The 19413-nt window shown below is 40.2% G+C and overlaps 2 protein-coding genes across 2 annotated transcripts; both read left to right on the top strand.

Annotated features, from left to right (window-relative positions):
- Positions 1 to 1419: 1419 nt before the first annotated feature.
- Positions 1420 to 4773, top strand: LOC115007583 (interferon-induced protein with tetratricopeptide repeats 1-like). Its single transcript, XM_029430518.1, has 2 exons — positions 1420 to 1621; positions 3783 to 4773. Exons 1-2 carry the CDS (start codon positions 1614 to 1616, stop codon positions 4630 to 4632), a joined length of 858 nt encoding a protein of 285 aa, XP_029286378.1. The 5' UTR covers positions 1420 to 1613; the 3' UTR covers positions 4633 to 4773.
- A 5606-nt stretch (positions 4774 to 10379) lies between these two features.
- LOC115007580 (interferon-induced protein with tetratricopeptide repeats 1B-like) lies at positions 10380 to 12913 on the top strand. The gene is made up of 2 exons (XM_029430517.1): positions 10380 to 10554; positions 11483 to 12913. Exons 1-2 carry the CDS (start codon positions 10547 to 10549, stop codon positions 12786 to 12788), a joined length of 1314 nt encoding a protein of 437 aa, XP_029286377.1. The 5' UTR covers positions 10380 to 10546; the 3' UTR covers positions 12789 to 12913.
- Positions 12914 to 19413: the final 6500 nt, after the last annotated feature.

Below are 19413 nucleotides of genomic sequence, written 5' to 3'. Positions count from 1 at the left end.
TATATATATATATATTAATGATAATATAAGTATAAAATTATAGTAATAAATACATTTCAAAAAGTCAAATGAAATGAAAAGATGAAACAATTAAAACTGCTTATTTTATCGAAGTGCTTTTCAGTTCAACTATAGGCCTTTAATCCGTGTACCTTCGGGATCAACCGTTTTTCTTTCTTAAACCAGTAAACAGAAGTGACTGCAATGCTTTTTTTGTTTTAGCTTGTTAACCCTTTAACTTACCAAATGGTCACATGGACATTAGGGGCGAGGGGAGGGCGGAACTCTTCTTTCTTTCTTATAAATGAAGAAAGGTATTTGTGGTCCGTTTTGTTCTTTACATCTACAATTAACACAGATCTTTATCAAGGTGGTGAATTAGAAAACATTAAAAATACAAAACTTTAGTGATGCACTTGAGTTTAGTCTGTGATCTGTCTTCACTGCGGTATGAAACTCCAGTGATGTTGAGATGATTAGCTGCAGCGTCCAATCAGTAACCAGCGTGTTGTCTGGTAAAAGACTGTCTTTGAGTGATAAGGCAGCGAAAGTTAATGCTCATGTCAACCCACTCTCGAGCGTGTCTACTATCAAACCGGAGTAGGGTTCCAGTGATGCATACTCTCCACCCACCGGAGACACGTTGTTTTCAGGAGCAATCACATGAATTTTGCTGGGGCTTTTGCTTTGAAACTATTTCCGAGAGTTCATTTGAACCATTTAGTAAGATAAAGAGCAAAAATAAAAAAGCGTTGCAGTCTCTTTTCTGTTTGCTGGTTTAAAAAATAATAAAAAATGATACACGGATTGCCTTTTTCACAGCAGCCATGTCATTGCAGGGTAAACATTTGATCAGCATCTAAATGGAACCGGCCATGTTATTAATTGCACCTGTGTTTACCCTGCAACACCAGGAGGTGGGAGCAGAGCGTCATAAAGCAGATGTCCAGGGAACCGTTACAGCTCTTCACCGACACTCTGCAGATGGCCGCTGCTCAAGTGTAGGCTAAGACTATATACCTAATATAGAAATGTGTTTAAGATAATGCACATGACATCTTAATAATGTTTATTTAATGAGGAGATGCATTCATAAAAAAATATAGCATCTTGGTTTTGAATATTTCACTCAGTGTGGCATCATATTATAGCATCAAGAAGAAGAAGAAAAACATTAAATCCTCTTGAGGGGAAATATCATGGCAATATTTGATGAGTCATCATTTTGTTTTTTCACATGTGGCTGTATGTTTTCATTCCAGGAAAACGAAAGTGAAGGCCTGTTACGACAACACAAATGCCCCGCCTCTGACATTAGTTTCGACTTTTGAGAAACTCGAGACATTTGTTGTTCTGAATATAGGTGTGGCATCATATTCATCAAGAAGTAGAAACGACTGATGATATGTGGCAGTAGGTTTCTATTCCTGGGAAACGATAGTCAGGCAGGCGTGTTTAGACAAAACAAAAATGCGCACGTCAGACATTCACTTCCACTTCAGTGTGAACATATAAAGCTGCGTGCTCAACAACTTCTTATCTTTTACAGCAAAGCAGGAGTTGGACTTATCTGACTTTTTACCAGCGAACTGCTGATTTGAGGAAACAGCTGAATGATGAGGTGAGAAGCTGCTTCTGCATATTATTGTAGGAGTAACTAATGAGTTAAATTAGGATTTATTGAATGTCTTATTATTGAGTCATAGATCCCCAAATATTGACATTATGGATCCTTGAAGTTAACTGAGGATGTTTTAATTCCCTCCCTTCTTTCTTCATTCTTGACTTACTTTTGTCTCTTCTGTGTGTCTTGTTATTTTCCTTATAGGGAGTTTAAAGTGTGTATTATTATTTTTTACGTTTTCTGGTCATTTTTATTCCACACTGACATGAATATAATCAGGGGCGTAGCTAGGTTTTCAAGTTTGGGTGGGATTAGCCCAGAGGTGAGGTGGAGCTGTGTGCACCTGCATGGTAATACAATCACCATTAAAGGAACTCAGATGGCATGATAATGGAGAAGTAAGTCTGGGAGTTTTGCACTGAGCAAAGCCACTCCATAGTGTTTTGTGCTGGTTGCGTCGTCAATATATTAGTCATGTTAACCAGGTCCATGTTACCTGGCCTTAGTCGTGTTGACATGTCTTAGGAGTAGGGTGAACTTCACATCCTGTAGGGGGGTCCGGGGGCATGCTCCCCCGGGCATAATCTTTAAAACATTTTAAAGTGAATTGTATGCATCTGGTGCACTTTGAGAGCAAAATTAAGATGCTAGATCTAATAGAACTTTGTGGTCTTGGTAAGGGGAGGGGGCACAACTCTCAACACTAATATGAAAAATATATCTGCCTCTCCTTCTGCATGACCCTTTAAAATAAGTTTAAACAATGATTTATTAACTGATCGAGACACTAAAGTAAATTTCAATGTATTTTCATTAGTGATTTATTTAGCTAGTACTGTGGCCTATTACAATTTAATCCAACAATTGCTCATTTCTCTGTTGGCTCCATGATCACTTGTTCTTTGCTGCTGCTTGCCTGTGGCAGAGCTGCCACCTTTCCTTAGGACTCTTCTTATATCCACCTGATCAATGAACATTGGCAGATTATGATTGTTAGAATAACTTTTCACCCTTTCCTGCTTACAATTGTTTTCCATAGTGAACAAGCGTTAGCTGTTCTGTAGCTAGCCAGTTTCTATTGGCTACTGACAGTACACCAACAAACATAGAAGACCTAATGTTACTACACTTTTCCCTTTCCTAGAGTTATTAAAAGTTAAGGAGCTAACACATATTAATAACTTAGTACAATTTCACACAGTGCATCTTCCAAAATGTCAACCTCTGGTCTCCAGCATGACTCGTCAGAAGTTACAGATATCTATCATGATATCAAAGCTGTGCTACACCCATACAGTCTATGGCGGCACCCTTTTCCCCAGGGTCCTAGCGCCCTTGATTTACTCTGAGCCATCTCTCCCCTCCCCAGGGCCTTAGTGCCCGGTAGATTACATTGTAAAGTATGAAATGGAGTTTTGGGGCGATTTGGAAACAATATTTAAAAATATCTGTATAGCGTTAATCCCTTTCAACACAAGAAGGAGCATGAGACGTGAATGCACTTTTTTATTTTTAGATTTTCATTTGGGTGGGCTTTAAAACAAATAGGCCTAGCTACGCCACTGGATATAATTATGGTAGAGAAATTGGAGAAATGCCTAACTCTATTTAATTTATTGATATAACTATTTTCTTTCCCTTGCTCCTTTTCATCCTTCCTGTCTTCCTTGTTCTCTTCTGTCTTACTCAATGTCTTTACTTTACTTTTCTTCCTACCTTTCTATACCTTCCTTGCTTGTGTCCTCCTTCCTTACCTCTCTCAGCCATCTTTTCTTATCTCTTACCTCATCCCTTTTGGTCTTTCCTTTCATCCTTCTGGCCTCCTTCACTACTTTTTCCCTCCTCTTCTGTTAATGTGACACTCCTTTCTTCATCCATTCCTTCCCTTTATCATTTTACTTCCACATTTTTACTGCTGCTTCATTTATTTTACCTTACTTTGCCCCTTGCTGTCTATCTAATCATGTTTATTCATCACGTACACACTCAAACATAGTACAATGTGTATTGCAATTATTTTGTATTTATTATTTCTATCTTCCTCCCTTTCTCCACATGATATGAACAGTGGTTATGCAAACATAGAAAACTTTAGAGATTATTACATTATCCTACTGATGATGTGTTTTTAATAATTGTTATTTTTATTTTCCATCAGTGCTGCTCAGAGTCAAAAAACAAACTCCAAATTGGAGTCCCTGCAGTGCCACTTCACCTGGGATCTGGACACTAGCAGGTCCTTACTTTTACGTCTCAGTGAAAATCTGAAGGACATCGGCACCGAGGAGGGAAACAGCTGGCAGGGTCACATTTACAACCTGCGGGGGTTCATTGAATACAAGCTGGGGTTCACTGAAGAAGCCCAGAGTGTCTTCAACAAGGCCACAGAGGCCTTCTGCCAGATGAGAAATGCAGATGAGGGTCCCTGGTTAGTGGTGAACTACGGGAACCTGGCTTGGCTGCACCACCATCTGGGAGACCCAGCAGAGAGTGAGGCTTACCTGACAAAGGTCGACGCCCTGATGAAAAAATACCCATCTCCATCCCAGGACGAGCTCCACCCAGAGATCTACGCTGAAAAAGCCTGGACTCTGATGAAGTTCGGTGCAGACAAAAAGCTGCTGTCTGCAGATTACTTCCAGAGAGCCATCAGGATGCAGCCGGACATGGTGGAGTGGCACACCAGCTATGTCTTAGGGTTAGAGAATGCTTCAAAGCACAGCAGCACAGGGCTGGGGGCTGACATCTTGGAGAAAATGAAAATGGCCAAAGAACAGGATCCAGAAAACTTGTATCTCGCTGTTAAATACCTCGTGCAATGTGCTAAGAAAGGAGAAATAATTGAAGATGAAGCACGTGAGCTAGCCATTAAGGTTTTGATAAATCCTGTCAGCAGCTACAGTGGTATGAAAGCTGTACTAAGAGTTTACAGAAACTATGTATCTGTTGATGAGGCCATTGATTTGGCAGAGGATGCTCTAAAAAACATCCAGATGAGCGTTATCTGAAGCGATGTGCTGCACTCTGCTACAAATGGAAGATAATTTTTTTCAGGGACAGTCGCCCAAAACAAAGCCTGATAGAGAGAGCAATCAGTCTCCATAAAGAAGTGATTTCACTTTACCCTCATTCTTCCTTTGTGAAGAAAATAGACCTTGCAAATATATACGCAAAGTCAACTAAGGGCCAGGCTAAAGCTGAGCAGATATACCAGGAACTGCTAGAAAGAGATCTTGAACCTGCAGAGAAACAGGTGCTTTACAACAACTACGCAAAATATTTAAACTTCGATCGAAAAGAGTACCAAAGGTCACTAAGATATCACATGAAGGCAGCAGAGATACCGCAACAATCCTTCTTTCGGGAGAACAGCATCAAGTTCTGGAGAAGATTAGAGACAAAGGCAGGGACAGAATGTGTAGAGAAATAGAGAAGTTTCTGGAAAAAATATAGGTATTGCATTACCTAAAGGAATCTGTAAGTACTTAATAATCGAGCTGTGTCCATTAAAGGCAGGTTTCTAAAAGTGTCTGGACTTTTGTAGTTAACATTCGTAGTTAATGGAAGACAGAGGCTGTTAAAAAAAATATCAGCACTTGATTTTTATGAAACACGCCGAATCCTTCACTAACACTGATTGTTAACATGTTGAAATTATTTGTTAAAATAGATTTTGAATGGATGTTGTTTTCCTTAACTTAGTGTATAAATCTGCTTAGGTTTACACAGTGTACTCTCTCAATTCTTTTTTTTTCTTACTTTTAATGGTGGGGAGGGGGGTGACAGATGTGTCATGTCATATGTCTTTTAAGCTGAGTGCCTAAATTTCCCTCGGGATCAATAAAGTATCTATCTATCTGTAACCATGATGTTTTCCTTTGCACTGTATTTTAAGAACACCGTACACTATAGCCTTTGAAATTTGCTTTGCTGAAAGCTTTGAGTTGTGAAATATAAAACTGTGATGTAATGTAATACTTCATTTTAAAATTAATATTATGGCCAGATACAACTGATTGTATGTATAGAAAATATGTCAAGTTTGCTTAAATTGTACAAATTAATAAACATGCATTATATACGCTATGAAAAGTAGTTTAAACTCTTTTTGTTTTGGTTGTTACTATATACAAGAAATTCAAATACACGACACATCATTTTGCAGTACTGCACTTAGGCTGCTGATGGACGGTAATTAAACTTTACATTTTGAAGTTAACATGGATGAGCATTAAACAAATGAAGCTGTATAACAGAGGTATGTGAACGTGTTGGGAACCAAACAATAACCTGCTTACACCAGCAGGTGGAAGCAGCAGAGCGTCATAATGCAGGTGTCTCCAGGTGACAGCTGTCCCAGCTCTTCATACTGACACTCAGCAAACAGCTGCTGCTCAAAGTGAACACATAATACACTGCTCAAAACAATTACAGGAACACTTTTGAATCAGAGTATAACATCAAGTCAATTAAACTTCTGGGATATTGATCTGGTCAGTTAAGTAGCAGAGGGGGTTGTTAGTGAGTTTTAGCTGCTTTGGTGTTAATGACATTAACAACAGGTGCACTAGAGGGGCAACAATGAGACGACCCCCAAAACAGCAAAGGTTTTCCAGGTGGAGGCCACTGACATTTTTTCCCTCCTCATCTTTTCTGACTGTTTTTCACTAGTTTTGTATTCAGTCAGTGTCACTACTGGGAGTATGAGGCGATACCTGGACCCTACAGAGGTTGCACAGGCAGTCCAGCTCCTCCAGGATGAGCACATGTGACAGACGTGAAAGGGTCTAGAGAAGCCGTGGAGAATGTTATGCTGCCTGTAACATCGTTCAGCATGACCGGTTTGGTGGTGGGTCAGTGATGGTCTGGGGAGGCATATCCATGGAAGACGCACAAACCTCTGCAGGCTAGACAACGGCCCCCTGACTGCCATTAGGTATTGGGATGAAATCCTTGGACCCATTGTCAGACCCTACGCTGGTGCAGTGGGTCCTGGGTTCCTCCTGGTGCACAACAATGCTTGGCCTCATGTTGCGAGAGTGTGCAGGCAGTTCCTGGAGGGTGAAGGAATTGATTCCATTGACTGGCCCCCACGTTTGCCTGACCTAAATCCAATAGAACACCTCTGGGACATTATTTTTCATTCCATCCGATGCCGTCAGGTTGTACCTCAGACTGTCCAGGAGCTCAGTGATGCCCTGGTCCAGATCTGGGAGGAGATACCCCAGGACACCATCCGTCGTCTCATTAGGAGCCGCGACGTTGTCAGGCATGCATACAAGCACGTGGGGGAAATACACAGTACTGAGTACCATTTTGAGTTGCTGGAATGGAATTTCAGCAAAATGGACAAGCCTGCCGCATCAATTTTTCAATTAGATTTTCGAGGTGTCTTTAAATTCAGCCCTCTGTAGGTAGATCATTTTAATTTCCATCAAACGATGTGGCATCCTTTCGTTCCTACCACATTACCCAGTTCATATCAGTATTGATATCCAGCATTATTTCTTCCCCCATTGAAATCTGATGTGGTTTCAAAGTGTTCCTTTAATTATTTTGAGCAGTGTATAAACATGTACCAGTGCTGACCAAATTGACTTGTGTCCTCTGTAGTGGAACATTTTGTTCTCTTGTACTCTTGTGAGCCACTGTATCAATCCCTGCTGTATTGTACAGAGGACATTCTGGGCTTTTCAGTGATATGTCATTGGTTAGAGTGACATGCTGGGAAGTTCCTCTTTCTTTTCATTCAAAATGGCCGACATACCAACAACAACATTTTATCGAAAGAGGAGAGGTAAGTCAAATACTGTTAATATATTGGGTTTTTTAATATGAACATCATATTGTTTATTAACCTGTTAGGAATGATATTATTAGTTCTGAAAGCAGTTAAATAATTTGTGTTTTTATATAACAGCTCTTTTATTAATGTCCATTCTAGTGGACACCAAGACCATCTTCATGTACTTAATGACTCAACAGTGTTGCAGGAGACAGATCTGAAGCAGAATGTATTCTGTACCTAGACAGATAGGGACGAGCAGGATAGATGTCGGCCTCTGTGGGCCAAGAGTAGCATGTATGTTGTACATTCAATCCAATCAGATGAGTGTAAGGTTTTAATTATTATTCCTATTATTTCATTTTGTTTATTATAGTTTTTTTCTCAAACTATATAGATTCACACCTGTGCTACCTGGGCTTCCTGACTGTCAAGGTGACCCTACAACCCATTCAGATCCCACAACCAGAGCCATCTGTGCGCAGGCAAGGCACATGATGCCAGAGATGGTGGATATCAAGCATGCAGAAAGATGCAGACATCAGGGCTGCAAAGACGTACATGAGGTGTACCAAATGCAAGATGTTTCTCTGCATTACAAAACAGAAAATATGCTTCCAGGAGTATCACAGCTAAAAATGCAAGGAATAAATGAAGGATGAGGAAGGAAACAGTCAAATAAAGGATTGAAACTTTTGATCGGAATTGACAATGTTTATACATCAGGCTTTTATTTTGAGAGCAGTTAAGCAGAAGACTAGTTTTGTTGTAGTCTCTAAATATACAGCATTATTCAGATCAAAATTATTATTATTTTTAATGAAAAGGTGAATGTATTCTTGATTTCATCACTCTACAACACTAATATGTTACATATTTTATCTTTTAATTTAATCTGTTTTTTCACACTAAAATGGTCTTCAGGTACATTCCATTGTGTATGTGTGCTGTCAGTATGAGAGCATGACAGTGCATCTAATTTTGATGTGGCCCAAGAGCCAATCACAAAAATGCCTGCGATGCAGTGAACCAATCACCTTCGAGGGGGGAAAAACCTATCACTGAGTAAACAATATCTGACCATCTGAGTTCGATCCTAAAATGGCAGGGGAAAAATGCACAGCTAAGTGAAAATATGAAGACCAACATACGGCGTTTTATTAGAGTGGGAGAGTTCATATTCATATAAAAATGCTGCCTGACCTAGTGCAAAGTGTATTTGCGTGTGTTAACAAACTGAAACTGTCTAAGACACTTCTTCAAAAGGGAGAATTAGCGCATTTTCCCTCTCTGCTAAAAGCAAGTGGACAAGATTACGTTCCTCGTCGACCCTTTTAATGCTGAGACGGACTGTTTGAAAGCCCCACTAGTCCATACCTTTCAACATTGGAATTTCAAAATAAGGGAATTTCTTTGCCGGACTCCGTCCATATCTTAACAGCTCTCAGCCACCAATGTGAACGTAAACACATAAGGGACGGGTATATACATTCAGGAAATACATGTTTATTTAAAGTATGCATTACTTGTACAGACATGTTTATAAGATTTATGTATTTTATTTGATGAGTTATTATCATCAATTTATTTGATGATGGATGAGTTGTGTGGCTTTAGTTTTCCCACGACGAGTACTTCCTTGCGAGACAGGAAACATGTCTGCTACACTGCGACTGAAATCAACGCAGAAGTTGAAGGCTACATTGTTTTTAACGCAAAGCATTGACATCTTTCCCTCAGCTTTGGTCACTTGGTTTGCCTCCGACACAGTTATTATCACACTAGTCACGGACGAGGCGATGGCCCAGTTGGAGATGATTGAACTTTCTGAGAAAGACCGACTGGAACCTGTTCTGAGGGAAGGGATCCTTGAGTTCTGTAAAACTGTGCCAATGGAAAAATATCCCAATGTCAAACGGGCTGCGCTCAAGCTACTATCAATGTTTGGGTCAACATACGTCTGTGAGTCGGTGTTATCTACCCTGAAACACGTGCAATCAAAGTATCGATCTGTTCTGACACACATGTGAAAGAATTGCTTCGAGTGACCACAACGGAATACAAGCCAGATTTGAGGAGGATTGTTCGAGGCAAGGAATGTCAGAAGTCCCACTAATTTAAAGAAGCAACATGCATAGGAAGATAAAGACTTTTTCACATTTGTTTACTGAGAGTTTGTGTGTGAGAGTGCACACAATGTTCATTGTTGATAACAACTGGCGCCTAAATACTTGTAGGAGAGGTTTAATTCAATTTCTCTCAATATTATGGTGTGTGACATTTACAATAACAATCTGAGCAGAGCTATGTGTGTCTGTCTGTGTGAGGGTGTGTGTGTCTTTGGGAGGGAGGGTCTTTGAGTGTGTGTCTGTGTCTGTGTGTCTGTGTGAGAGAGAGAGGGGAGGAAGAGAGTGAGGGAGCACAGAGAAAGGCTGAGAACAAAGAGAGAAGGGGGGGGGGGGTTGCACATCTGTGACTGTGTGTATGATGTGGCTCTTTGCAGTACCATAGTAACATTTTTGGCTCTTAACCTCTGACTGGTTGGCCCCTGAACTACAGTCTACCTCAGTTTTGTTGTTGTTTTTCAGTTTAGTTTTTTGTCAGGGAGAGAATTAAGCTGAGGGGGCACAGTGACTTTTTTGGACAGACCTGGACCCCCAATGCTCCACATTAAGCCGACAGGGACATTCTGCAGACAACTGCTGCTCAAAGTGTACACATATACTGAATAGGCTTATATTATGATATAATATTTTATCAGAAGGTGCAGCCATAAAAAAAATGTGGCATCTTATTCTAAAGAATAAAAGCAAACTAATTATTTGAAATTCACTTAGCAGAAAATATAATCAACAAACTTTAATAAGTCATGTCTAAGTTCTTTTTTCAGAAATGTGGCTTTCGGTTTCTATTCCTGGGAAACAATAGTCAGGTGAGCGTCTTTAAACGTCTGACATTCACTTCAACTTCGTAGTCAACATTTAAAGCTGCGTGCTCAACAACATCTCATAATTTACAGCAAAGCAGGAGTTGGAAATCACTGACTTTTTTTCCAGTGAACCCAAAGCAGCATCAAGAGCTAAATCCAGCTGAACTAAGTAATATTTAGAGAACTGCTGAGTCGAGGAAACAGTTGAATGATGAGGTGAGCAACTGCTTCTGTCTTTCAAGTAATAACAATCATTATGATGTATTTAATATCTTATTATTATTAAGCCCCAGAGCCCCAGCATCTGGATTACTTGTATTTAATATTTGGAGCAAGTGGGTGGCTGGATAGTTCTTCTTTTCTAGCTTGTTTAAGTAGCTTGCGCCACATTAACGTGCTCCTTGCTCTTTTCATGTTTTTCAAACAAAGGGTGATTGAAATTCTTCGAGCCTGTATAAAACGCACCTGTTTTGTCTGCTAGATGTGGATATCTAGCGGTATATTTTGCACCACATTTCGGAAAGCTCATCATTAGCATCCAGCCACCGCACGTCATGGAGTCACTTTTCAGAAAATAATATTTTCTTCTGCTCCGGCTCGGTTTGCTGTTATTTTGCATGTGGTGAAACGCCAAAGTAGCTGCTTGATGTCTTTAGTTTTTTTGGACAAGTCTAGTAGTCTACTCCATTGAGTGTTGACAAGAAACAGGTGTAGACGAAATATGTGTTGTTTTGATGACCTATCATGTACGCAAAGGTGCGTAGTGACACAAGTGACGTTACGCTATCCATATTTGTGCCGTGCATGCGTACCTGCGTACCAGTTATGTGCACCCCTGAATATATATCTCATCTGGCTTGGGAACACCCTGGGATCCCCCAGGAGGAGCTGAAAATGTTACTGGTGAGAGGGAATGAAAAAAGGATGGATGTTTTATTTTCCTTATGACTGCTCCATTCATTTTTCCTTTCTTTGTTTACTTGTTTGCTGTCTACTCAGTGCTTCTTACTCCATTCCTTATTTCCCTTCTCCTTTTCTCCACATGAGATGAACAGTGGTTATGAAAACATAGCAAACTTCAAAGCATATTACATTAACCTACTGATGATGTGTTTTAATAATTGTTATTTTTATTCTCCATCAGTGCTGCTCAGAGTCAAACAACACTGGTGTCCAAACTGCAGGGCCTGCAGTGCCACTTCACCTGGGATCTGGACACCAGCAGGGCCAAACTTTTACGTTTCAGGGAAAGGTTTGAGGATTTTGGCACCGAGGACGGACACAGCTGGCTGGGTCACATTTACAACCTGCGGGGGTTCATTGAATACAAGCTGGGATTCACTGAAGAAGCCCAGAGTTTCTTCAACAAGGCTACAGAGGCCTTCTGCCAGATAAGAAATGCAGATGAGGGTCCCTGGTTAGTGGTGAACTATGGGAACCTGGCTTGGCTGCACCACCACCTGGGAGACCCAGCAGAGAGTGAGGCTTACCTGACAAAGGTTGACGCCCTGATGAATGAATATCCATCTCCATCCCAGGACAAGCTCCACCCAGAGATCTGCGCTGAAAAAGCCTGGACTTTCATAAGGTTTAGCACAGATAAAATGCCGCTGGCTCTAAATTACTTCCTGAAGGCCATCGAGATGCAGCCGGACATGGTGGAGTGGAACACCTGCCATATCTTAGGGTTAATGTTTGCTTCAGAGCACAGCAGCACAGAGCAGGGGGCTGACATCTTGGAGAAAATGAGAATCGCCAAAGAAAAGGATCCAGAGAACTTGTACCTCGCAGTTCACTACCTCGACCAATGTGCTAAGAAAGGAGAAAGAATTGAAGATGAAGCACGTGAGCTAGCCAGGGAGGTTTTGAGAAATCCTGTCAGCCGCTACAGTGGTATTAAACCATTACTTATTGTTTACAGAAACTATTTATCTGTTGATGAGGCCATTGATTTGGCAGAGGAGGTTCTGAGAAACCATCCAGATGAGCGTTATCTGAAGGGATGTGCTGCACTCTGCTACAAATGGAAGATCTTTGACAATGACAGTCTTCCAACACAAAGCCTGATGGACAGAGCAATCAGTCTCCATGAAGAGATGATTTCTCTTTACCCTCGTTCCTCACTTAAGAAGAAAATAGACCCTGCACATATATATGCAAAGTCAACTTATGGCCTAGCTAAAGCTGAGCAGATATACCAGGAACTGCTAGAAAGGGATCTTGAACCTGTAGACAAACGGATGCTTTACTACAAATACGCACAACATTTAAACTTCCATGGACAGGATCGCAACAGGTCACTCGGATATCACATGCAGGTGGCAGAGATACGGCAACAATCCTTCTTTCGTGAGAAAAGCTTCAAAGTTCTGGTGAACATTAGAGACAGAGGCGAGGGCAGAATGTGTAGAGAAATAGAGGAGTTTCTGGAAAACCTGCAAGAGCCATAGTGTTTTTAACAGCACTGGTTCTGAATCCAGAACAAATATAGGTATTGCATTAGCAATAACATCTGTATATACTTATTATTTTGATTACTTACACGTTAATTAAGTTGCACGTTTTTTCTCTCTTGGTCGTGTTGTCCAGAAGGCAGCAACACCCACACTCAGAACATGTAATATACGATCAACTCATTGTTGGTTTTAGTCTATAAATGGCTAACAAACAAAAGAACCTGTATATTTTGAGCTGTCTCCTTTTAAGGCAGGTTTCAACAAGTGTTCATTGAAGACAACACATATCTAAATACCTATACATTAGCACTGAAAAACTGCCAGCTGTAGTACACAAGTACAAATGTGTTGTAAATGTTAGTGAATAATAAAACTTGGATTTGTAATGGAGCTTAATTTGTTCTATCACCTGAATTACAGCCAAATGCAACTGATTGTTTTCATGTATGTAAGCTGTGTCTCAGTTGTACACTCTATAAATACTATGAAATATACATTACTAAGACATTCTGTTGGACGTCAACCAAACTACAACTTTTAAAGCTACTGCCAACATTATATTTGAAAACCTTTAGAGAAGCAAAACATTAGTTAATTCATCGTTTTCCAAAAACTAAAATCACAGTAACACTGAATTTTATGTTTGAGATTTCAGAATAATTCCTTGGAAATAATAATTTGGTACTAATCACAGGGGAAAACAGTAATTTCCTCAAAAGAAATGCTGAAGTTTTTCCCAAGTAAAGATGAATTCATTTATTGATTGATGATTGAAAACTTTATTGGAGCCTTGTTTAATAATATAATTTCCCAAAGACAAAGTATAAATGTTTGCATCTTCAGCCGACCTTTTGGCAATATAGTGTAACATGAAACCCATAGACTGTTGAAAACACAGCTGTAATATTTGTATCATGTCTTATTTTACTTGACAAAGTTCCTTGTAAATAAAATCCCAGGAGCGTCATGTCATGTCTCGTCGAGTTTGTTGAGTTTTTCATGTTGTAACTTCCTGTTTTGTTGTGTACCTACCTCTTGTTTCTCAATCCAGTTCCCTTTACTTCCTGCCTTTGTGTGGTTTCCCGCCATCAGAGAAGCGAAACGTGAGGGCGGGGGGGGGGCATCTGTGTTTTCATCACTGATAAGTGGTGCAGACAACACAATACAACTCGACTTCACCTTTTTGAACTTAGGGTGTATTTTTTATTTTAGGGAAATGTTGTAGTGTAATGCGGCTGTAGAGGTGACATACGGCTGTAGAGAGGGCATACGACTGTACTAGACTATGCATGATAACCCTGTGAGCACCTCTCACACAGGCTAGATAAGGATGTGTAATGTCTCGTAGAGTTTGTTGAGTATTTCATGTTGTAACTTCCTGACTTTGCTTGAAACCAGAGCGGGTTTGTTTGCACATTAAGCACAATGGGTTCGACTCGTGGAGGACAAATAAAAATTCCTCTGTCCACTTTTCCTGAATGTTCCTATGCTCGTCTTGTATGGCTCGTACCTTTCTTTTTTAACGGGAGCAGCTGTTGTCTGTCCACAAACCACATCTCCAGCATCTTCCTCTCGATTTACGGTGGTTTGATGCTCCAAAGACAAATCTTAATTTTCCTCGTTGGTCACGCTTTGTTTCTGTCCAACAGGTGTGCAACTTTTTAATAAGAAATCGATCCATTTTACGTCTGTAGAAACACACGCAAACTAGCATGTAATGGTGAAACGAGTTGTCCGGACTAACGCAGGTTGGTCGTAGTATCCTTCAATTTAAATGTTCAAATTTAGCGATATAAATAATTGTTTTGCAAATGTCCATATTCACAAGCATGCTTATGTTAACATATTTTTAATGAGCTTAAGTTAATTTATTTCTATACTCGCCCACCATGTATCTACCCGTCCAAGAGCACATTCACCATTGTAGTGCTGATAGACCGCCAAAACTGGCAACTCCGCAGTGAGTCAGTGTAGTGCCGAGCAAGTTTAAATATCTTGTTCCTAGTTTATATCTGCATCTTTTATCAATTATTACTGTGAAGTAAATAAACTCCTGATTGTATTGTGTCACATTTAATGATTATCACATGTACTCGTACACCTCAATCAAAATGTATTATGTATTGTGTCACATTTAATGATTATCACATGCACTCGTCCACCTCAATCTAAATGTATTATTGCACAACATGTATTTCTGCACAAATGTATAATGAGCACTATATTAGTTATGAATGAAGCACTGTAGATTCTCTTCAAAGTGTTTCAGGTCTACCTCCATCTCGCCACCTACAAGACGGCCCACCAAGGGGCATAACCGCGCCAACATGGACCAATGAGGGACGACGACACCCTTCTGTAGAGAATATAGCAAAATGATTATGATGTTTTTGTAACACTTTCACTTGTACCAACAGACAGCTAACTGGCTCTTTATTGATTCGGACTGTGGACTTGGTGTGTGAAAGTGTCCTCGGCTGAGGGTATTTTTTGATATTGCTGTCATCATCACTTTAAATAAATAAGTATCTTGATCAACTAGAAGTTTACTGGATTCAATTGAAAGACTACCTCAGCGCCCTTTGGGCCTAAAAACCCAACAAAACCTGGTGACCCCGTGACGTGATGATCTGAAAGTTCTGGACACGAGGGCGACTGGATGAGAAGCCAGAGGAGTGCGTTCAATGACATTTACAACAGGCCTGACAAACGATAAGGTGAGCAAACCTGTTACAAACGAAATTGCAATAGTTTATTGTAGAACAATAGTACTTGTAAATGTCAAAGAACACACTCTGAACGCTGTCTCATAAAATATACTATCCATGCTGTTTGCATATTGATGAAGTGATGGTGACAAAGTTTTGAAAAATACCATATGAAACTGTGCACAGAAAAGGTTTTAAAAAGTGACACCGGTGTAAGAAATAAGGTTAAGAAATAAGGTTTTCGAGTAGCGCTCGATCTGATAGTGTAAAGTTAAAATATCAAGTCTTTGGGAAGAAAGCGCAGTCTGAGTGACTGGTGGTGTCTGCAGGAGGAAAAGGCCAACGCGGCCTGTTCTGGTTAAAAAGAGAAAGCCTTAACAGTGAATATTTTGATGTGACTGCGTGGAGGAGGTTGACGAATTCCCCATTGTCTCACTATATATTTATTCATCTTCCGTAGACGACCATAGACACATAGTTTAAAGTAAGTAAGCATTTTGAAGTGGTTTAAAAGATCACGGAATTCGGTTGTGTGGGAGAAGAGTGACCTTCTCTTTAGCGGGGGCTAATCAAAACCCTATTTAATCCTAGCGGGGGCTAATCAAAACCCTATTTAATCCTAGCGGGGGCTAATCAAAACCCTATTTATTCCTAGCGGGGGCTATAAAAACCCTATTTATTCCAATAATAACGGCATAGAACGAGTATCAATGCAGTGTGGTTTGGAAACTATATGTTGATGAATGTATGTGTGAGTTGTTGAAAAGCAATGTTGTTTGTAAGTGAATGAATTGAGGCGTTAAAGTCAAGCTATTTTAGAGCTAACGTCTATACAGCTCCAGGCGCCCGCCTGAAGCTAACGTGGAGCTAACGCTTGTTTGGGGTTACATTTACGTTTGTAGCGGAAGATTTAACCGTGCAAACTGACTGTTTGACTATCGATAGATAAAGGGGAATCACGGGAAGGTGTTGGGGTTATTAAAAGTTGAAAAAAGTCTCACCAGAAGGAACTAGTTGGTACGAGTGTTTAACAGGGCCGGCAACTCGAGCGTATACAAACGCCAAGAAGTTGTTCGACTTTCGAAAGCACCTCGGAACAAACAGAACCTTGAGTCTCACGCTGATAACATTTGGGGTTGGGCATTACAACGAAGAGTTTGTGTATTGATAAAAAGTAACGAATACAAGGCTCCGGCTCCAGGGGATGTACTCCTACACGGAGTGTGCTCGCTGTAACAGTAGCTCCATTGATTCGATTCCATTTCCTGTTTTTGTAATACAGTAAGTTCTCCACCAGGAGTTCCAACGGGACAAAGCCGCAGAACATTTGTAGTTTCATTGACTTGACTTGTAGTCCATTTCCTATTTGTGTAATTCTGTAAATTCTCCACAAGGAGTGAAAAAGAATTTGTAGTTTCATTGATTCGACTTGTAGTCCATTTTCTGTTTTTATATTTCCGTAAATTAAAAAGTTTTTTTTTTTTTTTGGGTTTCCGGTACCATTGACCTTTGACCGAATACACTCAAATTGAACTTTGACCCTCTTGTTGTGGACATATGCCTCCATCTGGTGGACAAAATTGAATTTACACCCAAATTCAAATAACTACTAAGAGTTATAATTATAATAATTGTCACGAATTGCCCATTAGAGAAAAAGTTTGAATAAGTCCTGCCTTTGATTTACCTTTGATTATACTTATTTCAGATTTACATTTTATGGTTTTGATTTACATGTTTCCTTTTTATTTCTGAATCCAGATTTAAACTTAGGAAATTTACACTTCCAATTTTTATTTTCTATTTCAGATTTAAACAAACATTTTTTTTTATTTCATTTCTATTTTTAGATTTAAAACATAAACAATTTTATTTCATTTCTATTTTAGATTTAAAACGTAAACATTTTTTGCTTTTAATTTTATTTCTCGCTCAATTAATTTTTGAACTTTAAACATTTTTTATTTCTAATTTTTATTTTCATTTTGCGCTCAATTTATTTGAATTTTGAGTATCTCCACTGACTGAACAACATTTGAGGAATTTCAAATTTTCAACACGATGGATCCATCTGAAAGCTCAAAGCAAGTCAAGGTTGTGTCCACAGCACAGTACAAAGAACAAATGTACCAACGATTGGATGCCTGCACCAAACCGAGTGAAAGAAAGAAGGTTCGAGCAAAGACAGAAAAGCTACTACTCGCATGGCAAGAAAGAGGATTGTTTCCAACTGATGATCAACCAGGTCCAAGTGAGGACCAAAGAAGGGCAGTTTACGAATTTGAAAATGGCGAATATCAACAAAAGATGACAGCATGGGAGAAGACAGGAGAAAAACGAAGATTTGGAGCTGTAAAGAAAGCCGCATTGAAAGCTGCAAACAGAAAATCCAGAGCTATGCATCTCCTTCTACTCTTCAAGAACATACCTCAGACCGCACCTGAGACAATTTGTGTAATCAGGGAAGCAAAAGAAGAAGAAAAAGGCACCAAACATGAAGAAACTACACCTGTCCAGCCTACATCTCAACTCTACCCAGATTTGACACAAGTCTCCGCCCCTCCAGCATATGCACCGAGTCACAATCCTGTTAATCCCACTCCAATACAGGCACCCATGATGGGCATAAAGGGAGGATGTCTGGAAGTTGAGGAGGGAGAAACAGAGAAACGACTAGAGCACCTGATGAAACATGTCCAACTACTCGAGGAAAAATTAGAGGAAAAGCTACTCAACGCTCACTCTCCCTCTCATTCTGCTCACCCTGCTCCAAATCCACATAAAGAGGTACTACGCACCCCAGATTCATACTCAGTTTCCCATGATTACACCATTTCAAACAAACAGCAAATACTGGTAGCTGAAGCAGTACGAATGGATGAAAGACGCAAAGACGATGCAATAAGAAGGGGAGAAATCATCAAACATGATGGTACACGCCATAGAACGGGCTATGACAGCCTGGAAAAACTGGAGGAAGAAGCAACAAGTAAGGAGGGACCTGAGTATGAAGAAGATAAAACTGATGAGGATGAAGAAGAATTTGAACAAGCTGAAAGAAGCTCAAGGAATTCTGAAAGGAGTCTCAACACGATTTCCCCAGAAGAAAAGAGTGACTTCAAGACATACTTTGTAGAAGGACGACTGAAGATGAAAGAACAGTCAATTTCAACTAGGACCAGAAATAAGATGGAAGAGCAAAGAGCAGCACAACAGATGCCACTCATGGCAACACCAGGAGGACCCATGATATACCACGCCTGGAGTCATCGTGATTTGGAGAGTTTGGCGGCCAAATTGCCTCCCCTCACCTCAGGAGCACAGAAATGGATTAATGAATTTGAGAAATACACAGCAGGAGATCGTGTTTGTGTGGGAGACTTGAGGACTCTCATGGGCAGACTGGAAGGAAAAAAGACGATGCTAGACATGGATCTCATCGCTGGATGCAATAACGAGGACGATGAAAAATCCTTCAATCCTCACAGGAATCATTACTGGGATGCTATGAGAGACGCTTTTCCCACCACCCGCAGCATAACAGCAGTGACAGGCCTAAAGAAAGGAAATGATGAAGAAATGCATGCTTTCCTGAAAAGAAGCGAAGGCGTCTGGTTAGACAGCACTGGAGAAAGACATGACCTCTCTCCATCATGTACCATGTTCTGGAGACATGCAGTGATAAAGGCCCTATCTACTCATGTCCAAAACTGTCTGAAGAGTGTGGTGGGACTAGACTCAATGTCTAATGCACTTTGGAGAGAGCACCTTGTGCATCATGATGAGCAACACAGGCAGACAGAAGTGCAGAAGGAAGAAGAACATCTGACAACCACCAGAAGATTGGCAAAGGCTCAAATGGCTGAGAAAGACACCGAGGCTTCAAGAAATAAGAAAGATAAGAGACAGAT

Source organism: Cottoperca gobio, chromosome 4 (assembly GCF_900634415.1).
Source record: "Cottoperca gobio chromosome 4, fCotGob3.1, whole genome shotgun sequence".
NCBI classification, from domain to species: Eukaryota; Metazoa; Chordata; class Actinopteri; order Perciformes; family Bovichtidae; genus Cottoperca; species Cottoperca gobio.
The sequence above is the reverse complement of the archived record's forward strand: the minus strand, read 5'-3'. Positions and strand labels throughout refer to the sequence as shown.